Source organism: Dama dama, chromosome 12 (assembly GCF_033118175.1).
Source record: "Dama dama isolate Ldn47 chromosome 12, ASM3311817v1, whole genome shotgun sequence".
NCBI classification, from domain to species: Eukaryota; Metazoa; Chordata; class Mammalia; order Artiodactyla; family Cervidae; genus Dama; species Dama dama.
The window spans coordinates 3,265,931-3,287,245 of record NC_083692.1 but is presented as its reverse complement, the minus strand read 5'-3'; the positions used below and the strand labels follow the sequence as shown (position 1 = coordinate 3,287,245).

At 49.3% G+C, this 21,315-nt stretch overlaps 1 protein-coding gene across 1 annotated transcript in view; it reads right to left on the bottom strand.

The window, feature by feature from the left end:
• Nucleotides 1-8,531: 8,531 nt before the first annotated feature.
• Nucleotides 8,532-21,315, bottom strand: part of EFCAB11 (EF-hand calcium binding domain 11) — a 241,774-nt gene continuing 228,990 nt past the window's right edge. Inside the window, exon 7 of the mRNA XM_061156448.1 lies at nt 8,532-8,589. Coding sequence (XP_061012431.1) covers nt 8,547-8,589 — 43 coding nt within the window. The 3' untranslated portion in view covers nt 8,532-8,546. The remainder of the gene's footprint in view (nt 8,590-21,315) is intronic.

Here is a 21,315-nt window from a genome sequence, read left to right as displayed (position 1 = left end):
TCACATCCTGGCATAATTCTGTGTATCTGGGGACAGTCTAATAAATTAATGCAGGCTAAGTAAATTGTTGACCGTGGAAACAATGTTTTAATATTGATAATAACTCTGATGAAGACAGCCACTGCTGACTAACACCATTCATTGTTGATTGCATGCCAAGAGCTTTACAAGAATTGTGTTATTTAATTCTTAAAAATAGTCAAATTTAATGAACTAAGTGCTACTATCTCAATTTTACAGATGAGAAAAACTGAGGCCTTGAGTTTTTTTTTTTTTTTAAACTTCATTAAAGTCACATAGCTAGCAAGCATTAAAACCAGGACTTGGTTCTTAGCCTGAGTTCAGAGCCTGGTCTCCTAACTACTACACTACATTGCCTGTTCAAATCCTATGGAGTGATGAGAGAATATTAGGTGACCTTGAAGCTGGATGGGAAAAAAATATTTTAAGATTTCAGGATGGGGGACTCTTTTAGCAACGTGCTGTGTGCTCAGTTGCTCAGTTGTGTCCGACTCTTGTGACCCTGTGGACTGTAGCCCACCAGGCTCCTCTGTCCATGTGATTCTCCAGGCAAGGATACTGGAGTGGGTTGTCATTTCCTTCTCCAGGGGGTCTTCCTGACCCAGGGATCAAACCCGCATCTCTTACATCTCCCGCATTGGCAGGCACGTCCTTTACCACCAGCGCCAACAGATGCATTTATATTTTCCCAAGATTGGGAGATCTAAACATAAAACATTAAGAACTAAACCAGAACACTTTGTGGTAACACAATCATTTCTATAGAAACAAGTATTTTGGACTGTATAGGAAACATGAATATTTAAAGAAGGGAAAAGGTACAGAGGTGAGTGAGCAAAAGTAGAGAAACCTGGAAAAGTAGAGAAAGGTTAGTTTATTCATATGATAAAACATTTTATTAAAGAGCCCATATTATAAGCCTCTAAAAGATTAAAATAGTATAGATAAAGCAATAAATCAAGTTTAATGCAGCATTAGATAAAAGGCTGGTAGTCAGTAATAAGGATAAGATGCTCAAAGCTTAAAGTCACTGATTATTTGAAAAAGACGAAAGGTGAGCATGCAAAATGGATCCTGTGTTTGATAAATATTAGGTTCCTAAGGAAACAATAACCATAAATAAAAAGGTAGAAACCTTGTAATACTGGAAACTAACTGGAATGCCTACATGGAGATCATTTTCACATTAGAAAACGCTGCAGAAAATCTAGTGAGGTTCTCAACACTCACATAGTCTTAATAAAATGCAGTAACTCTCCAAAATGGTCAGTGAATTCTGAATGAAGGTTGGGCTAACTCATGGGTATAACCAAACCTCTACTTACCTACAGAGAACAACCATCCAGTTAAATGGCTCAGCTGATCAGTTCTATTTGCCATGCCAGGCATATGAGCATCCTCACCAGTATCTTGCAACCATGCTGGTCTAAGCTCATAATGAAGAATCAGTTCAGTTCAGCTCAGTTCAGTCGCTCAGTCGTGTCCGACTCTTCGCGACCCCATGAACTGCAGCACGCCAGGCCTCCCTATCCATCACCAACTGCTGGAGTTAACTCAAACTCATGTCCATTGAGTTGGTAATGCCATCCAACCATCTCATCCTCTGCCGTCCCCTTCTTCCTCTGTTTCAATCTCTTCCAGCTTCACGGTCTTTTCAAATGAGTCAGCTCTTCGCATCAGGTGGCCAAAGGATTGGAGTTTCAGCTTCAACATCAGTCCTTCCAATGAACACCCAGGACTGATCTCCTTGCAGTCCAAGGGACTCTCAAGAGTCTTCTCCAACACCACAGTTCAAAAGCATCAACTCTTCAGCACTCAACTTTCTTTATAGTCCAACTCTCACATCCATACATGACTACTGGAAAAACCATGGCCTTGACTAGACGGACCTTTGTCGGCAAAGTAATGTCTCTGCTTTTTAATATGCTGTCTAGGTTGGTCATAACTTTCCTTCCAAGGAGTAAGTGTCTTTTAATTTCATGGTTGCAATCACCATCTTCAGTGATTTTGGAGCCCAGAAAAATAAAGTCAGCCACCGTTTCCACTGTTTCCCCATCTATTTGCCATGAAGTGATGGAACTGGATGCCATGATCTTAGTTCTCTGAATGTTGAGCTTTAAGCCAACTTTTTCACTCTCCTCTTTCACTTTCATCAAGAGGCTTTTTAGTTCTTCTTCACTTTCTGCCATAAGGGTGGTGTCATCTGCATATCTGAGGTTATTGATATTTCTCCCGGCAATCTTGACTCCAGCTTATGCTTCCTCCAGCCCTGCGTTTCTCATGATGTACTCTGCATATAAGTTAAATAAGCAGGGTGACAATATACAGCCTTGACATACTCCTTTTCCTATTTGGAGCCAGTCTGTTGTTCCATGTCCAGTTCTGTTGCTTCCTGACTTCTGTGAGAAGAACTTCTAGGTAATGAATGTGCATAATCAGACATTATAAAAATTACCAAATAGAAATTAATGTTTGCAAGTGCTAATATTTTACTATAAAATGTAGTTATTGTTTTCTACTATTCTAACATTTAAACTACCAAATCTGAAGCAGATTTGGCAATTCACCTCATGCACAAAAAAAGTAATTATGTACATCCTGTTTTTTCTCTAACTTTATACCTCCTGTTTTTATACACCCCCTTTTTCCTCCAGTTAGTGCTAAACATAAAACTATTATTTTCAGGTGCTTGATTTAGCTTTCTGAATGCAAAATAAAGGTTCTGTTTTGATACTGGGGGGAAATATACAAGCACCCACATTCATATATATGATCATTTGCCCAACCACAGTTACATTTTCAAACTAAAAAGTAGGTAAAAGTGGCTAAGAGACTAAATAGTCTGGCAAAATGAAGGATAAAAAAGTTCCCAGTAAATGATCCATTACAGTGGAAAAACGTCAGCTGTGAACATGCTTGTGAAATACACCGTGGAGGATTCTCCTTCTGTGATTATGGTCCTTCTTGCCTCCAGGTTCAAGTGTTGCTCAATCAGCAAGGTGTTCAATTCACAGTGATTGCTGCGCGTCTCCTTGTTGATCGAGACAATGCATCATCTCAGCCTAGACACATTTACCATAGAAACGAATATAAGAAACAGAATTTTGATTTAAATTTTCCGCTGGCAGGAGATCGAGAAAAATACATGCAAGAGAAGATTCCATTTGAAAAGCTCTGATTCAAGTTAAGTCCAAAGAGAACGCATTTTTCTGTACCTAATGCAGTCTTGGCATTAAATAGCAAGGCTTTCTCGCTCACAGCCCTTGTCAATTTGATTAAACTCACAAACACGTGACTGCCTCTGCCTCTGTTAAAAATACTCAAGCCGGAGGATGATTGAAAGTCGTGGGGCTTTGTCTCTGCGCCTTTAACAGAGCAGTCATAATACAGAATACTAGCTAGAGGCGTATACGTTTAAATTTAATACTCCACAAGTGAATTCTCCAAACGCAGCTCAAAGCAGGGTGGGACTGAGAAGAATGCAAATTCAAGTCCGAACTCTCCTTTCAGGCGTGGGCATTTTCAGCTTAAGATGGCCTTCGTGAAACATGATCCTTATTGGCAGGGTGGTTTTAAAAGGCTGGGTTTGGAAGCCGTCCTGTTTTCTGCATGTTCTCTTTACAAGATGAAAGACCCTTCGGGTGCAACACTCGAGGGAAAGGACGGGGCCCTAGGCCGTGTGTGTGTGCGTGACTCTTGCGCAGGTTGGGGAGGGGACAGGGAAAGGTCCTGCGAGACTCCAGAACCAAACCGGTTCCTCCTGCCTAGACCCGGCCCGGAGGACCGACCCCGAGCCCACGAGATGGGCCGGAAAGTCTCCAGGCGTTCAGCGGGCCTCGGCGGAGCGGGAGCAGGTCGGAACAGAGGCCGGCCTCACGGCGCCGGCCAAGGTGGCCGACAGCCCGGGTGCCCCGGGCCGGAGCGGGAGCCGCCGGGTCGGTAGGGACGCCGCCCGGCTGCCCACGAGGGGCCCGGAGCTCCGGCCTACTGCCCGCACTGCCCGCGTCGGGCGCGGCGGACGCGCTACCATAGCAACGGCGCCGCCTGGCCCCGCCCCGCGCCGCCTGGCCCCGCCCCGCGCCGCCTGGCCCCGCCCCGCGCCGCCTGGCCCCGCCCCGCGCCGCCTGGCCCCGCCCCGCGCCGCCTGGCCCCGCCCCGCGCCGCCTGGCCCCGCCCCGCGCCGCCTGGCCCCGCCCCTGGGGCGGGGGCGGGGCGGGCGTTGCTAGGAAACCGGCGGCGGGCGTCCGCCTCCGCGCCCTGGGATCCGGTGGCCGCCCCTTGCCTATCTCAGCCCAGACTAGGGGTTCGGTGGGCGGTGGAGCCGCGTGGCGGTCCGGGGTCTCGAGGCCTTTCTCCTCTGAGGCCGTCGGCCCTTCCGGCCGGGATGACGTCCGCCTCCCGTTTGCTTGGGAAAGTATTGTGTCCTGTGCTTCGGAGGGCGAAAGGGAACGCAAACGCTTCGGCTCTGCCCCCCCTGGCTCCGTAACGGCTGCGACGTCCCCGAGCCCCACTGGGGACGCTTCATCCGCCCTTCTTGCCCTTCCAGAAGGAACCACGTTTTCAGCCTTACTAGGTCAAGGAGCAAGGCTAAGCACTCTGCCTAGATTGACTCATTTTCAGTCTTGTGGAGTAGGAACTAGTAACTTGGTCCGAACAGAGATAAAACGTGGCCAAGGTCTGGGGTCCAGCCAGGATTTGAGGTCCAGGCTTGCTAACTTCAGGGTCCCTGCTTTTATAATCCTTAAGTGTCCTCCCGCAGCTGCCTCTTGGCTAGCAAGTTATCCTTTGCTGTCCAAACACCACACCAACTGGGACACGCTGTCTGGAAATGGTCTGACAGGGAGATTGGAAAACTGAAATCAGGGTTGTCCAAAAAACCTGGGACATGTGTTTTACATTGATGTATCACTGATAATTTACAGATGTCCCTGTCTGTACTATACTGATGCAATCGCCACTTAGGATCCTCAAGATTCTTACTAGAGGAAGAAAATCTTAAAGAATTTGCCAAACCCCAGATGGACTTCTGGTAGGTATCCCATGCTGGGCTACATACGGTAGGAGATTAAAAAACTTTTTTTTTTTTCCTAAACAGTGTCTGTTCACATGGAGTTTATGTGCTACTAGAGAACTGTCTTGTTTTGTCAAGGATTTCTGTGCAAGTAGTTTATTAAGGACATGCTTCCAGGAGAAACTAGGAAGGGAAGCAAAATAGGGCAGGAGACTAAGGCAAGCAAGGTGGCAATTTGAGGTCAGGTTCCAGCCTCAGCTGGATCCAAGGCAGCTCTGGAGCACAAATTACACAGTGAACTGATCCCATCTTGAAGGAAGGGAGCTGGGATTTTGTGGCTCAGACAGTAAAGAATCTGCCTGCAATGCAGGAGAATGGGGTTTGATCCCTGGGTTGGGAAGATCTCCTGGAGAAGGGAATGGCTACCTACTCCAGTGTTCTTGCCTGGAGAATTCCTTGGTCTGAGGAGCACTTTTGGTTCTAGAGTGAGCCTGGGTGCAGTGGCCACGGTAGATTAAGGTTGGAGGTGTGAGCCATCAGGAGAGAAGCGCCCAGAAGCTGGGGGAAGGGTGCAGTGGACCAGTCAAGAGGCTCTGAACCCATCTGGGCAGAGTGCCAGAAGCATCCACTGCAGTCCGCCCCTCGTCACTCAGATTCATACATTCTCACTTTTCTCCAGCTTTTCAGTCTTCTCAGGATTCTAACTGGTCACAAATCTAGTGGGACAACCACAGCCCTTGGCCCTGGCCCCAAGACTGAAACTGAAAATGATAGTTTATCCATCACCTCTCATCTCTACCATCCATTCTAGTTTCCTTTCAGTCTTCAACTAGCCCTTCTGCCCATCTAGGGATTACTTGGTGGAGTGACCCAAATCTTCATCTTTGAGGGATCCTAGCTCCTTGCTACCAGGTCTTTATCAGGCAGTGGTTGGCACAATTGCCTGTTTGCAGTTAAAAATTGGGAAAGAGAGAGTCCAGTGGCTCATCTGAGTGTCAAACGTATTCATCCCCAGTTAGGTAGCAGGCAGCCCTGCCTCCTCGTGATGATCAGGGTCAGTTATCTCGGCCAGCGTGATCATAGCTTTCTTCGCCCACGCTGAATCCAAAATGGTAGGACTGCAGTGGCAGCTTTAAGCATGGTGTGAAGTTCTCTCCCTCAAGAGCTGGAACCGCTAGACCCATTGCCTTAGAGTTGTGAAGACAGGAAGGCTGCCTTCCCCAAGCTGGTCACCAAGAGTGGCAGGGAGCCAAGCTGCTCCTCTTTCCACTCCTTGGTTACCAGACCCATGTATTCAACTCCCTGGAGACACAGCAAAATAGAAAGGCTATTGGTTTAAGGCACATGCAGTGACCTGCAGGTTGGTGCCCCAACCTCACAAGGTACCACTTCTAAGTTGGTGCCTTCCTCTGCCTTCAGAAGGTGGGTACAATGTATGTTAGAATGATGTGTATGTTGTGCCATCCGTGGATCCCCTTGTCATTTGCCCATTAGAATAGCTTTCTTTGGGACCAAAAAAAATGTTTTGTGGGATTCTGTGTCTATAAATCAGACATTCTGAGACTTCAAATAGTGAGTCTTGCCAAAGCACTGTGGTCAGGAAAGGCAAATTCATACCATGAATTTGTATCAATCTCAGTCAGAACAAAATGCTGCCATTGCGAGGGTGAAGGGGTCCTACATAACTAACGTACCAGCAAGACTCTGGTTTGGCTTCCCAGGTGGCACAATGGTAAAGAATCCTCCTGCCAATGCAGGAGATGCAAGAGACATGGGTTCAGTTCTTGTGTTGGGAAGATCCCCTGGAGAAGAGAATAGCTACCCACTGCCGTATTCTTGCCTGGGAAATCCCACGGACAGAGGAGCCTGGCGGGCTACAATCTATGGGGTAGCGAAGAGCTGGACACTATTGAACGATTGACCATGCACACGAGACTCTGGTTGGTCTCCTCAAGAAATGGCCCTGTAGAGGGGATGCAGAGTCAGTCTCTGGCAGGTCAGACGTTCAGCAGTCCTTAGAAGCAGCCCAGGCTTTCGGACTCACGTGCATGTGGCCTCCATTTGTTTTTCCGTGGCTGTTACACCCGGGAGCCTTAATGACTGGGACTGAGGCCCCTGACAGCACATGCTGGCTCATACCTACCTGAGAGCCATCCTGCCCACCCGTTTCTTCACGCCTCTCCGGCAGTGCATGCTCGTTGGCGGGCGTCAGTGTACAAAACACGGGTCTTCACTCCACATGGCCTCTTCCCCAAACCTCCGTGTACTCCGTCTTCCAGTTGCACACCTTCCAGTCCTATAACCAACCAGTGGAGTCAGTTTCCATCTTTACCCTGGGCTACCTCTCTCTCCACACAAATTGGATCACCAGGTACAATGCCCAGAGCTCTGCCTGCTACAAGGATTAATCCTCATTTGTCTCATCAGAGCCCCCTGGGTGGGACTGCAGAGCAGCTGTCCATTTTCAGTTGATGCCAGTGTGCAGTACCGAGTCGGCATCACCGGCTCGATGGATGTGAGTTTAAGCCAGCTCCAGGAGCTGGTGGTGGACAGGGAGGCCTGGTGTGTGCAGTCCATGGGGTCGCAAAGAGTCAGACACAGCTGGGCAACTGATCTGAACTGAACTGAACTGGCAGTACTGAGTCAATCCATCAGTGAGCCACACTTGGGATCTTTCCTGTATCAGCTGGTCATGGGGGACTCCCGTCCATGAGGGCGTAGGTGGGAGTGGATGAAGATGCCTTGGTTGGTGGGTAACTGTAGACTCGGGTTCCTGCTTTGTGCAGTCTACTAGTGTGTTCTGGATCTGCTCAAGCCCAATGCCACCTGATTACACAGTCCTTACAATTGTAATTTCTCAAAAGCTAGAGATACTGCACAAGCCAGCACAACTCCTTTCAGCTATATCCCATCGCTGTTCACCAAGAATGAAAGCCTTAGTGACTGCAGTGATACACGTCTAGAATGCCACAATGAATGCTTGATACATAAAACTCAGCCTGCTCTCTCGATGCTCCTTCGTACACTGCGGCTGCCTAGAGGTTTGTTTGTATATCTGTCCTTGTGCTGTGCTGTCACTGACGTAGTCTCCGACTCTCTGTGACCCCATGGACTGTACCCGCCAGGCTCCTCTGTCCCTGGGATTCCCCAGGCAAGAACACTGGAGTGGGTTGCCGAGCACTCCTCCAGGGGATCTTCCTGACTCCGCGGATCAAACCCTTGTTTCTCCTGCGTTGGCAGGCCGGTTCTTTACCACTAGCGCCACCTGGGAAGCCCACAAATGTCCTTAAATGTAAGTAAGATGAGATGAATTATTATATGAGATAAATGCGATAAATGAGATGAATCATTATATGTGATTTTCTTTTATAAAACAAAGGTATGCTGATTATCTAACAAACACAGACAAGAGATACAGAAGGCCACCTACCGCCACAGATGGGGTCCCCATTTTCATCTTGCTGGTAAATGAGCTGCTCTCAGAATCGGTTCTCCGCCAGCTTCCTGGGACTGCTTATGGCACCTTCTGTCTTAGGCAGCTTCCCCAGATGCGGACCCTGCAGAGACGGTTTGTGTGTAAATAATTTATTAAGCAAGTTGCCCCAAGAGAAATTAGACAGGGAGTAGGAAAAGCAGAACAGGGAGCAAAAATTAACCAGGGAAGGTTGTGATTTCATGGAGAGTTCCAGACTCAACTTGAACCCCTGAGGAGCTGTCGAGAAGAAGTTGCTCAGCAGAGTTTATCCTGCCTGAAAATAAGGAGGCCAGGTTTCCATGCTTCTGCACCAGGCAGTCATCAGCTGCAGGCCAGCATGTTGTGTTGTGTGTGCGCGCTCAGTCCCGTCAACTCTTTGCGACCCTGGGGACTGTAGCCCGCCAGGCTTCTCTGTCCATGGGGTTCTCCAGATGAGAATACAGGAGTGGGTTCCCACTTCCTTCTCCAACTATGGGGATTTGTAATTTTCTTGGCTGTTTTGATTCTGGAAGGTTCTGAATGAAGTGGCTCCAGGGGACCCAGGATAGTGCCTCAAAGAGAATTATAGAGCAAAGTCTGGAGCAAAGCCTGTAGAAACTGGGGAATGGGCACGCTGATCCAGTGAGGGGGCTTAACAGGCTTTAGAGCCAGTGCCACAGTTGCCCGAGGGGCTAAGATTCATACCTGGAAACTGACATGGAGCTTCTGGTTGCTGACACGATGGTAAAATAAGTTGCGCTTCTGTCTTCTCCCAGAACCTAACTCTGAAGAAACTGCTAGGGAGACACAGAGGAGTTGGGACCCCAAGGATGTTGATGAGGGGCACCACGCACGGATGTTCAGAGCTTTGGAGAGACGGTTGCTATGGAGACTTTTGCTTCCCTCACTGCGCTGAGCAGACTATTACACTTTGTGATTAGGCTACATAAGATTATGGCTTCCATCTTGCTAGTACGCTCCCTCTATTGCATGCTTGGGTGGTGTGCCTTGATAAAGCAAGCTGCCGTGTTGGAGAGGCGCGCGTGGCAAGGACGTGATGGAGGCCGCCAGCCAATGATAGGCAGCAAAGATCTCAGGTCCTGGGGCCTTCCCTAGTGGTCCCATGGTTAAGAATCCTCCTGCCGATGCAGGGGACACAGGTTCAACCCTTGGTCGGGGAACTGAGACCCCACTAAGCCCGTGTGCCACAACTGTGGAGCCTACACTCTAGAGCCCATGGGCTGCACCTGCTGCAAATGCCAGCACTCTGCCCACCGGCGGGCTCAAGCACACCCTCCTTACAGACGGTTACCTGCCAGACCCCTGCAGCAGCCAAGGTATTGCCCCACACATGGCATCACATAGAAAACGATTCTTGGCAGGAAGCCGAGGCATTTATGGTAATAACAGAAATGAATTGAGTCCTTACTATGTGCCAGGCCTTGATGTAGACATTTTACCGATCGAATCTTTATTTAATCCTTGTGACAGTCATATTAGGTAGGCTTTTTTAGGATTTCCGTTTTGGATGAGAAAAATGAGGCTTGCAGAGGACAGATGACGTGCCCAGGTCTGACACTTGTGAGTGACGAGCTGAGTCAAGTCTGGGGAGCCTGCTCAGGGCCGGGGCTGCCCGCAGGGCTGGGAGGAGGTGGGGCCAGTGCCACCCAAACACCGTCCTTTTCTGAAACACCAGAAAGAAGTCCGGCTTCTCGGCCGCTGCTCGTCAACCCTGGGAGGGCGGGTATGCACCTTGTTTGACGTGAAACCTCACTTTAGTGTTCAGAACAGGGCTGGAGTAGGAGCCTTAGCAGTCGCTTGAATGAGTGAGTGGATGAATGAATGAATGAGATGCCCTAAATAGCAGGTGGGGAGAAAAGAAAAGGGAACGCATAGAAGGCTCTATTTCTCGATGTTACACCAGCAGACTCATACATCTCACTCCAACACATTTCTTGGCAGTTGCTAGCAATATTACCTCTTCTGGTGCTTATCTGATAGCAGGGCTTGGGAAATGGAGTGTGTTTTTCTTGATTTGGAATTGAGAGCAGAGAATAATTCATAAGAGGTAAGTGAAGTGGAAGGCGGCTGTTGTCCCTAACAAGTGTGTTCATTTCTTATTGGTCTGACTGCGCGTGCACACACAGAAAACCCAGGATTATATCTAATTCTGCATTTATAGCAGCTCATTACCTGCAGGGATAAGTGAGGTTATATAATGGGCTGGTTCAAAGACTGTGCTTGCTTGTATATGCAAATATCTATCAAAATTGCTTAAAATAACAAGTTGTTCTAACACCCTGCACAGAGGGAATTTGGTTGGAAATGTTCAGGCATCCCCTTTATTAGGCCTGCCTCCTGCAAGCACATGGAATGAAAGGCGGCCCCTTTAATGCAAGTGCCTCAGCCACACAGCATGTCTGAGGAAGGAAAGATGCCCATGTCATCTCACACCTCATTGTTTTCAGGTACTGGAGTCAGAAAAATACTTTATTAACAGTTTTTCTGGTTAAGCTGCTTTTGTTTCTGGACACAGATAAAAACGTGTGGAAGAGTGTGACTGTGTGGACATCCTTCGCTTAAAAAAGGGGGACTCTGCCGTTGAAGGCAGTGGGGATTTGCTCCCTAATAAGACGTGTATGACTGAGCTTAATTTCCTTGGTCTTCCCTGGCCTTTTCCTCTTTTTAGTGCTATCCTGACTGAGCGACAAAGATCTGCTCACATCACACCTGCCTAAAACTCTGCACTGATCCCGCAGTCCCCTCTGACACAGGGCACACAGGCTTCTTGGCCTGATGCCCAAGGCCTCTGTCATCCAGCCCTCGTCCTCGGGTTGACTTCATCTCTCCGAGGTCTCCCCCACTCCCCAGCCTCCACCTTCCCACCCTTCTGCTCCGTTTTTGCTTTCTCAGAGTTTGTGTGACCTCCAGAGCCCCGGGCCTTTGCACCTGTGGGGGTTCCCTTCATCTTGTTCACCTTCCTCCCCCGCCCCAGCCCCGATGGCCCCCGCCGGCCCCCAGGGAGGTGTCATCGCCCAGGGTGCGGTCCTTCCCGAGGCGGGGTGCCCCCCGGAACTGCCCACACCCACACAGCCCGCTGCGTGAGCCCCGTCTGCCTCCCCTGCTGGACTCAGCTCCTGGGTGGGGTCTGTCTGCACCCAGCACGGGGCCCAGGTCATGGAAGAAACTGAAAAACCTAAAATAAAAATCTGCTGAGCGCGTGTTCTCATTACTCTCCTGTGACCTTCGTCTCTCTACTCTGGGTGGATCTAAATTGTAATGAGTACAGTTTACACATTTCAATCCAAATGAATGACAGTTTAGGTAAAATAAAAGCTGTTAGCACAATAGACCATTTTCCTGAAAACAAAATTAACTTTTGGAATTTTAACCACATGGAATTCAGTGCTGTCATTGAAAATGCAAAACTGGGACCCTGTTCCTCAAATGTTAGACCCCAGGACTGCCTACAAATCAATCTATTTTCAGTTCTTACAGACCCCTGTCATTATATGGGAAATAATCCCCCACAGGCGATGCTGCCTCTAACCCTCCCTCACAACTTTTCTTAGAAAGTGTGATATGCATTTTTTTCTGCTGCCATAATAACGAAAGGAAGGGTAGATACAGTAAGGTGTGCTTCGTATAGTACTAGTACAGAACAGAAAAATGGCTAAGAAGATGTAAGAAATTCTTCTAAAATATGTTTATTAGCAAAGTTGGCTTTTTAGCATCATTTCCTTTTGAGGACAGTTGATTTACCATGTTGTGTTAGCTTCTGCTGCACGGCAGGTGAATCTGCTGTGTGTCTAAACATATCCCTTCTTTTCTGGATTTCTTCCCCATTTAGGCTCCCACATGGAGTAGAGTTCCTGCGACACACAGTAGGTTCTTGTTAGTTACCGCCTTTATGCAAAGGGTCAGTAGTGTATTTCTGTGTCCATCCCAATCCCCTGCCACCACCCCGTGCCGTTTGCTGAGACGTGGATGGACCCAGAAGCTGCCATGGAGAATAAAGTCGGTCAGAAAGAGAAAACTGAACATTGTATGTTCAGGCATATATGTGGAGCCTAGGAAAATGCTTAAATGATCTTATTTGCAAAGCAGAAATAAAACACAGATGTAGGGAACAAACGTGTGGATGTATGTACATGTATGTGTGAGTTGCTTAGTTGCGTCCGACTCTTTGCCATCCTATGGACTGTAGCTTGTCAGGCTCCTCCGTCTGTGGGATTTTCCAGGCAAGAATACTGGAGTGGGTTGCCATTTTTTTCTCCAGGGGATCTTCCTGACCCAGGGATCGAACCCAGGTCTACAGCATTGCAGGCAGATTCTTTACCGTCTGAGCTACCAGGGAAGCCCAATGTATGGGTACCCAGGGGCAAAACTGATTTTTATTTAAAAGGGAATTCTCTCTGTGCAGGGCACGCTCTTTGATATCTCCTCAACTATTATCAGCTGTGGTAACAGTTTGGTCAAAGAGAAAAGATGAGACTTGATCATTTGGGCGGGTTCCTAATCAGACTCGAGTGCTCTCTAGGACGGAGGCAAATTTCAAACGAGAGCTGAGCGTTGGGGCTTTGTTTTTATTTGGAAGGCTCAGGTGGGGTTTGGTCTAAGTACTTTGTAAACTATAAATCACACTCTGAGTAGTTTTACTCAGAGTCTTCAACCATCTTTATCAGTTTGAATGTTTAGAGCCAGGAGGCCCAATTTGTACATTATGTGGTTCTTATTCTGGGAAAAACTCCAATGTTTTCTGAACGTTTTGTTCAGGCCTGACCCCACTTATTAGGACTGACTTCCCAGGTCTGCTGAGAAGGTATTCAGCGGCTCACCGGGGGAGTCGGGCAACCAGGGCAGAATGGAAGAAGCGAGCATTAAGATAGACCCGGTGGACGAGCTCCCTGGGGCTGCCCTCAGAGACGGCCACACGTTCGGCAGCTCATGACAACCCAGACGTGTTCTCTCCCAGTGCTGGAGGACAGGCGTCCAACATCAAGGTGTTGGCAGAGCTGGTTCACTCTGGAGGCTCCGAGGGAGAATGTGTCCCGCACCTCTTTCTGAGCTTCTGGCAGTTGTGAGAGTTCCTGGACGCTCTGATTTGTGGACGCTTCCCTCTGATCCCTGCTCCGTCTTTACCTTCTCCTCCGGTGTCCCTTGTCTGTGCCTCAAATCTCCTTTCTCTTATAAAGACGCCAGTTGCTGGATTTAGGGTCCACACTTCTGCAAATATCTGATCCAGGATACCTTACTGTCCTTAACGGATTGTCTCTGCAAGGACCCTATTTCCCAGGAAGGCCACATTCACAGCTACCAGGAGCTAGAACTTGGACATACCTTTTTGTTCAGTCGCTAGGTCGCGTCCAACTCTTTACAACCCCATGGACTGCAGCACGCCAGGCTTCCCTTCACCATCTCCCGGAGTTTGCTCAAACTCAGGTCCACTGAGTTGGTGATGCCATCCAACCACCACGTCCTCCCCCTTCTCCTCCTGCCCTCAATCTTTCCCAGCATTAGGGTCTTTTCCAATGAACTGGCGCTTCTCATCAGGTGGTCAAATTATTGGAGCTTCAGCATCAGTCCTTCCAGTGAATATTCAGGATTGATTTCCTTTCGGATTGACTGGTTGGATCTCCTTGCAGTCCAAGGGACTCTCAAGAGTCTTCTCCAACACCACAGTTCAAAAGCATCAATTCTTCGGCGCTCAGCCTTCCTTATGGTCCAACTGTCACATCGGTACATGTCTGGGCATACCTTTTGGGGGAAGAGAATTCAACCCACTACCAAGGGAGAGTTCACCTGGGTGGAAACTTCCTTCTCGGACCCTCCCAAGAGCTCTCTATATTTTGACCTCCTCAACTTTCTTCTCTGGCCACTGAAACCAAATCCTGCATCTCTCCTGTAGTGTTTATAATAAAACCAGAAATGTCAATACTATTGTGAGGAGATCTTGAAGACGGAAAAAGAGAAATATTACCAAGAAGCAAACAAAGAAGGAAGACTGGTCCTAGGATCCTAAAAGTTCGATCTTTAGGATTAGCAATGTATGACATGGCCCCATTTTTTGAGACGTAAAAATTGCGTTCTTAGAACATGTCTAGAAGGATGTGTACCAAAAAAGTTAACAGAGGTAATCACTGGATTCTGGGATTATGATATCTTAAATTTATTCTTTATGTGTATTTATTATATTTTATAATTAATTTAAAATTTTATTTATTTATTTAAATTTAAACTTTTAAAATGTATCTTTTCTTAATTTATTCGGTTGCCTCCAGTCTTAGTTGGGGCATGCAGGATTTTCTTCACGTCACATGGAATCTTTCTGTGGGGTGTGTGAGCTCTCTAGTTGTGGTGCTTGGGCTTAGTTGTGGTGCTTGGGCTTAGTTGCTCTGTGGTAAGTGGAAGCTTAGTTCCCGGACCAGGGATTGAACCCTCTTCCTCCATTGCAAGGCAGAGTCTTAACCACTGGATCACCAGGGAAGTCCCCAGATTTAAACTCTTTATTATTATTAGCAGCAGTAGTAGTAATTTTGCTTTTTTAAACTACTTTGCTAACTTCCCAATCTATACTGGACATCTCTCCACGTGATAGGTAGAACTCTCCCGCTGATGGAAGTTTACAGATTGGGTCCAAAATGCAACGTTCAATTAGAAGCTGGTAATAGAAAAACCCACAAGAAACAAGTCACAGCAACAGGCTGACAAGAAAGGCGCCTCACGGACAGGTGAGCAGGGAGCAGGCGTCCCCGTCAGCGCAGAGAAAACATCAAGGTTCCGGGCACAGGGCAGAAGCTGAGGTCACGGTCACGGTCACGGGGAGGGCTCAGGGCTCAGGGCGGAGCCCGCGGTCGCGGTCACGGGGAGGGCTCCAGGGCTCAGGGCGGAGCCCGCGGTCGCGGTCACGGGGAGGGCTCAGGGCTCAGGGCAGAAGCCAAGGTCGCGGTCACGGGGAGGGCTCAGGGCACTGCTCTCCCGGCGGCCGCCGCGCCGCGCCCCGCCCCAGCCCCGCCACACTCTCTTCTCTCACCCTTGCTCGCGGCGCCCCCAACCCCTGAGTCGTCTCCTAGCCACACTGCAGGGTGCGCCGCCTGACGTGGACCCGCCTGCGATTTCCTCCGGGCCGACAGTGCTCCGCAGCTTCCGGAGGGGAGCCGGCGGCTCCCCCTGATGGCGGGCGGCCCCTCACCCCGCTTCTCCTCCCTGCTGGCTGGCGCTCTCCACGTTGAGGTTTTCACTGCTGTTCGTCCTTGGACCCCGTCCCCCTGGACTGTCCTTGCTGTCTCCTGCCCCTTCAGTTCTCATGCCCGTGCCCGCCACACTGCGCGTTGCAGGCCTGCTTCTCAGGTCCTGCTCGTCCTGGGGGCCGAGCCCGGCCCGCAGGGCCGCCAGGCGCAGGGGCCCGGGAGCGGTGACCGCTTCGTCTGAACTTGGATTTCACGCTGGAGTTTGGCCACATACCACTGTTGTCCAGCCTCTGGTGCACAGCAGGGGGGCTCAGCCCTACATATGCATGTATCCATTCTCTCCAGAACTTCCCTGGCATCCAGGCCAACATCTCCTTAAACATTAGAACTAACAGTTCTTTAAAAGATAATGAAATTCCCAGATGGTAAAGAATCAATTCACTTGGGCTAGTTGTTCAGAGAGGCAACTGCTCTGAAATCAAGTAGAGAAGGTGGGACAGGGGTCAGCTGTCATCTTTCCCTGAGGCTCCTTCGTGGCTGTGAATTCCACACCATATCCCGCTGTTTGTTCGCTATCTGGATACTTTTACTGAATTGTAGGTGTGAGAACTGGAAGCAATCATCCAGATCATCTGGCCTAAACTTCTAGTTTTACACCGCATGAAAAGAGAGGATGGCACGTTCTCCTAAGGCCCATGGACAGAGGGAGAGTGGAGACGGCCAGGTGGGTCTTCTATCACTGCAGGCGGCCGCTGTCAACGTCCCATGAACGGACCACTGGGCCAACACGGGTCATAGTGTCTATTCCAGCTTTCCCTCTAGCGAATAAGTCACCACCAGGCACACAGAACGTATGAAGACGTTCACTGAAGACTCAGTGAATACCGTACCCTTCCCAGTGTATGCCGGGCACCGGGTATTAAAATGGATAGACGAGGCTTCGGGACCTGCCTCGGCAGGAAGAAACCGTACCCCGAGTGACCCCAGGCCTCGCCAGGCTGTGGGTGCAGACATGTGCATCTTCATGTAAAGACCCAGCTCCCCATCCCTGGAGCTCCCGGTTGCCATTCTGGGCCTTCCAACACCCGCACTCTGATGATTTTAGGGAGTCTCAAGACACAGGGACACGAGGGATTGGGTTTTGCTCTCTCAGCAGTAGCTCTGCTCATGTCTCCCCCACCCCCTAAACACACACATCCAGGGCCTCAATTTGGGAAGTGTTCCAAAAACCATTTGTGGAGGTATGACAGTTAATTTCCTGTCAATATGGGTAGGTCGTGGCACCCAGATATTCAGTCGAATGCTATTCTAGATGTTTCTGTGAAGATATTTTTATGTAGGATTAACATTTAAGTCAGTAGATTTTTGAATAAAGCAGATTACCTCCCTATCTACTCAGCTGCAGGCTTTAATAGAAAAAAAAAAAAAGACCACCTTCCCTGGAAGGAGAGGGGATTCTGTGGGCAGGTTTGGTCTCTGGACTCACACTGCAACTCTTCCCTGGGTCTCCAGCCTCTGGGCCTACCCTCTGGGTCTCGGACTTGCCAGCCTCTGTCATCATATAAACCCATTTCTTAACATTCTCTGTCTTAGGACTTCCCTGGCGGTCCAGTGGTTAACAGTCTCCAATGCAGGGGGTGCGGGTTCCATCCCTGGTCAGAGAACTGAGACCCCATGTGCCATGTGGCCAAAAAATAAATAAAAGTGTAAAAAGTGATCTATCTCTGCCTGTTTTTCTTTCTCAGTCTCTCTCTTTCCCCTACTCTATGGCTAGCTGGATCGGTGATTGATAGTGGATAGACAGATGATAGACATAGACAGACAGATGGCAGACAGATATTATCCTTTTAGACTGATCTAGATGGATCTATCTCTCTGTCTATAATATCTATCTGTCCTTCCTATTGTTCTGTTTCTGTGGCCAGCCCTAAGTCAGACCGGAGACTTAACCATCACGAGTGTCAGCCCAGATAACCCTGCCTCCTTGCTGCTCTGGTGACTGACTCTGCTGCTTCTCGGCCACCCTCAGACCCCGCTGCTCCGTCCTGGGACAGAGACGGGAGAATGGAGGCCACCCGCCCCGGCTCTGTGTTGGGCCTGCGAGCTGGAGCCCCGAAGCAGCTAATACGATGAAAGGGTGTCACGCCTGATGACACGAAGGACTTATCAAATGCCTTAGAACATTTTGTAACTAAAACAGAACAATGGATATGGCAGAACAAACAAAAATAGCGTGAATAGTGATGAACAGATTTAAAATCACCCATAAAGAGGACTGCATACTTTTCCATTTTTCATATTTTACTGTCTGGACATTTTTCAGATTTGCTTCCCCTATGGTTTCACAATGGTATGCTTGTAAATCAACACTTTTTTCCTTGCAGATAATAGGCATACTAAAAAGTTTTTTCTTCTATGTTGTATTCCTCATCCACATATTCACTGTGTTTTGTGCTTTTGGGCATGGATCTGTGGGTGGGCTCTCTCATGTCCTATTGAGGTCCTGGGGGTATAGAGTAATTTGAATAAAATAGTAGCCTCATTGTGTATTACGTAAGAAAGCCCAGATTCTGCGTTATTATCCCACATTATTAATTAATGTTAATATTAATTAACATTATTAATACCACGTTATTATCCCCATGGTACAGAAGTGGAAACTGAGGTTCACAGATGTCCAATGACTTCCCTAATATCCTTCAACTAGAATGTCCCAAAGCTGGCCCTGAACCCAGCGCTGTGAGGATCCAAGCCCACACTGACTTCTGTGATATCGAATGCTTCAGGTAATTTTTATTTAATTAGCTCAAGACAGCTGAACAGTGACTTGCCAGGTTTGCGCCACCGCATGGAGGATCGTTTGGGACCTTGTCCGTGTCCGTGATGGCCTCACGGCCTGGCCCGGCTCTCTGCCCCTCTTAGATGCAACCCTGTTCTCCGCCTCCGCTCACCCTCCGCCGGCCGGCTGCTCTCCAGCCTTTTTACTTGCCCTCGGCTTCCTTGAGCTTTCCTGAGGCTTCGGTGCTTTTCTGCCTCCTGTCATATCTGTTTTCTATTCCTCACTCCCAGGTGACTCCCGACAACTTATTTTTTCTTCTGATTATTCCTAACAGAAATGAGTTTCATGTATGTGAAGCAAAATTTTCATGGTTGCAAATAAAGGCACTGTGCACAAGTGACTTAAACGCAGCTGTAGGGGGTTAGCTGGCTCAGGTGCCCGGAAAGTCTGGGGGTGTCTGCCTTCAGGTGTGGCTGTATCAGGGGGCTCAAGCAAGGACATGGTTCATCTTTTGACTTGGTGAGACTTCTCCCAGATAGAATCTCTTCACCATGGCAGCAAGAATGCCCTGGCCTATCTAGAGTCCCACGTTCCCTAGCTCTCTTGGTCCTAGTGCAGGAGAGGGAAGCTCACTCCTGCCCCACCATCACCCGCCAGCTCTCTTACAAACCCCATCATGATGCTGACTTAGCCTGTGTGGGGTGCATAGGATGTGTTTGACAGCCTCAGGGGTGTGACACGCAGTGGGTGCACGTGACCCCTGACCGTCAGCAGGCAAAGCGGGGAGGCCCAATCCCAGCCCCTCTGGTCCACGTGACGAACTTCCCATGAGGGACCCTCACGACAGCAGAGAGCACGCACTCCCCACTGGACCACCACACTCATCACAGGCTGACGTGGGAAGGTTTGCCCCGTTTCCAGTTGTTTTGGGATGGGTGGGAGCCCAGCATTAGAACCAGACAGGCCTGGAAACCCTGGGTTTCCAGAAGCTCCTCTCTTGTTATAAACGCCCCGGGGTTGGCAGGGCCGGCCCGAACCTCTGCAGAGAAGGGTGGGGCGTGTCCAGTCCCTCCGTGGACTCCGTCACCTCCGCCTTGGAGCCACCTGGGGCTGTTTTCAATGCACATGTTCACAACATCCTCCTTTTTTCTCCCACATCTCAGTGATGATGGCCTTGCTGCTGACGGCGATAGCACAACAGTCTCAAACGAAGTCTCACTGAACGCCAGGCGCTCAGTGCCCTAGAGACACGAACTCATCTCATCCCCTCGATCGCTCTGTTCTGCAGGTAAGAAACTGAGGCACAGGGAAATCAAGAGATCTGCCCAGGATCACAGAGCTGTCTGCTAGTTCTGCACCCAAGCAGTCCCTTAGCCAATCATGAAAAGTGGACATTAACTGAGCCCTTACTACGTCCCAAGTGCTTTATAAAGTTTATCGTGAATTCTCACAGCAGTTCAACAATGCAGTGACTGTCATCACCCTTACCTCGTGGAAGAGAATGAGGTATCAGAGGGGTAACTAACTCAGTAAGTCCCCAAAGCCTGCAGCAGACCCCTGGCTAAGCAGTCAGGAGCCCGTTCTGAAAGCAGAAAGGTAACTCTGAAGCTCCGCTTTTGGAAAATGGATCTGGCAGCAGAGTGGAAGAGAGATTCTTTTCTAGGCTCAGCAGCGGGAAGATCCGACCACAGCGCAAGCAAGTACAGAGCCAGGGTTAGAAACTTGTCTGAGTCCAGGGCTGGAGCTTAGACCCCCTCCAGGGGTGGACGGAGCCAGGGGGAGGCGCAGGCTCCACAGGCGCGTCCATCATCGCGGGCGCCCCAGGGCCTCGCTGCCCGGCTGTCCCTAAGCCTTCTGCTGGCCCATCTCGGCAGACAGTCTCTCTGAGCCGAATACGCTCAGAAAAGCCCAAATCCGCCAACAGCTGGAGCTGGTAAGGTTGCAGCGCTTCCGGCCGAATTGGGTCCTGGGGGCAGAAACCTCAATGTTATTTACACCCAAAGCTCCTTATTTGTGGGGCTTTACAACACACAAAAGGCTGAGTCCTGTCTCATGGAGCCAACAGAACGCAGACACACTTAAAATAACAGAGAAGAAGAATACACCGTCTCCCCTCTCCCACACCCGAGCTTCCATCCGGCCTGAACGGCCCCTCTGCGGCCCCTTTTGTTCCGTTCATTACCTTCCTCCGAGCCGTCTCATTACTGACACAGACTCCTAATTAACACATCAGGTTTCCCCTTTTCCAAAAAGTCTTGGAAACGTGACTGTTCTGGGAGGCTGCCCACTCGAGCTCCCCCACCCGGTTCCAACGCCCCCCCCCCCATCCACCCCTGCCGTCTTTATTTTGTTCCACTTCTCGTCCTGGCTTGTATCATTTGTTTCTTTGTATTGAAAGCTTGTCAACTCACGGAACCTGGCACGTATTCATCAGGAGGACGGCCCAGCACACATCACAGCTTGATGGAAAGTGAGCCTGAGTGGGGAATTGGGCAGAGAGTCAGAAAGAAGCGGGAGTGGGAGCCGGCTTAAGACCATGACCCAGTTTTCAGGCCCAGGGTGACCAACAGTCCGCCTCTTGTGCCGTGATCTTTCATTTGCGCTAAGCTGGTCTTCAGCTTGCGCCATAGAAGCTCATATCATTGCTTCCATGCCTCTGCCCAATTTGTTTTTCTCTGTCAGGTTGCCCTTCCATCTCTCTGAATTCCACTGATTTTCCAAGGCCAGGAGGAGGCCCCATCTCCTCCGAGAAACCTTCCCTGATTCCTCCAGTCCCGGTTAAGCTCCGTTTTCGTGACACTTGTATAGTGTCTGTATCACAGAATCTAGTCCTTGATGATGTTTTCTGGAAGGGAACTGT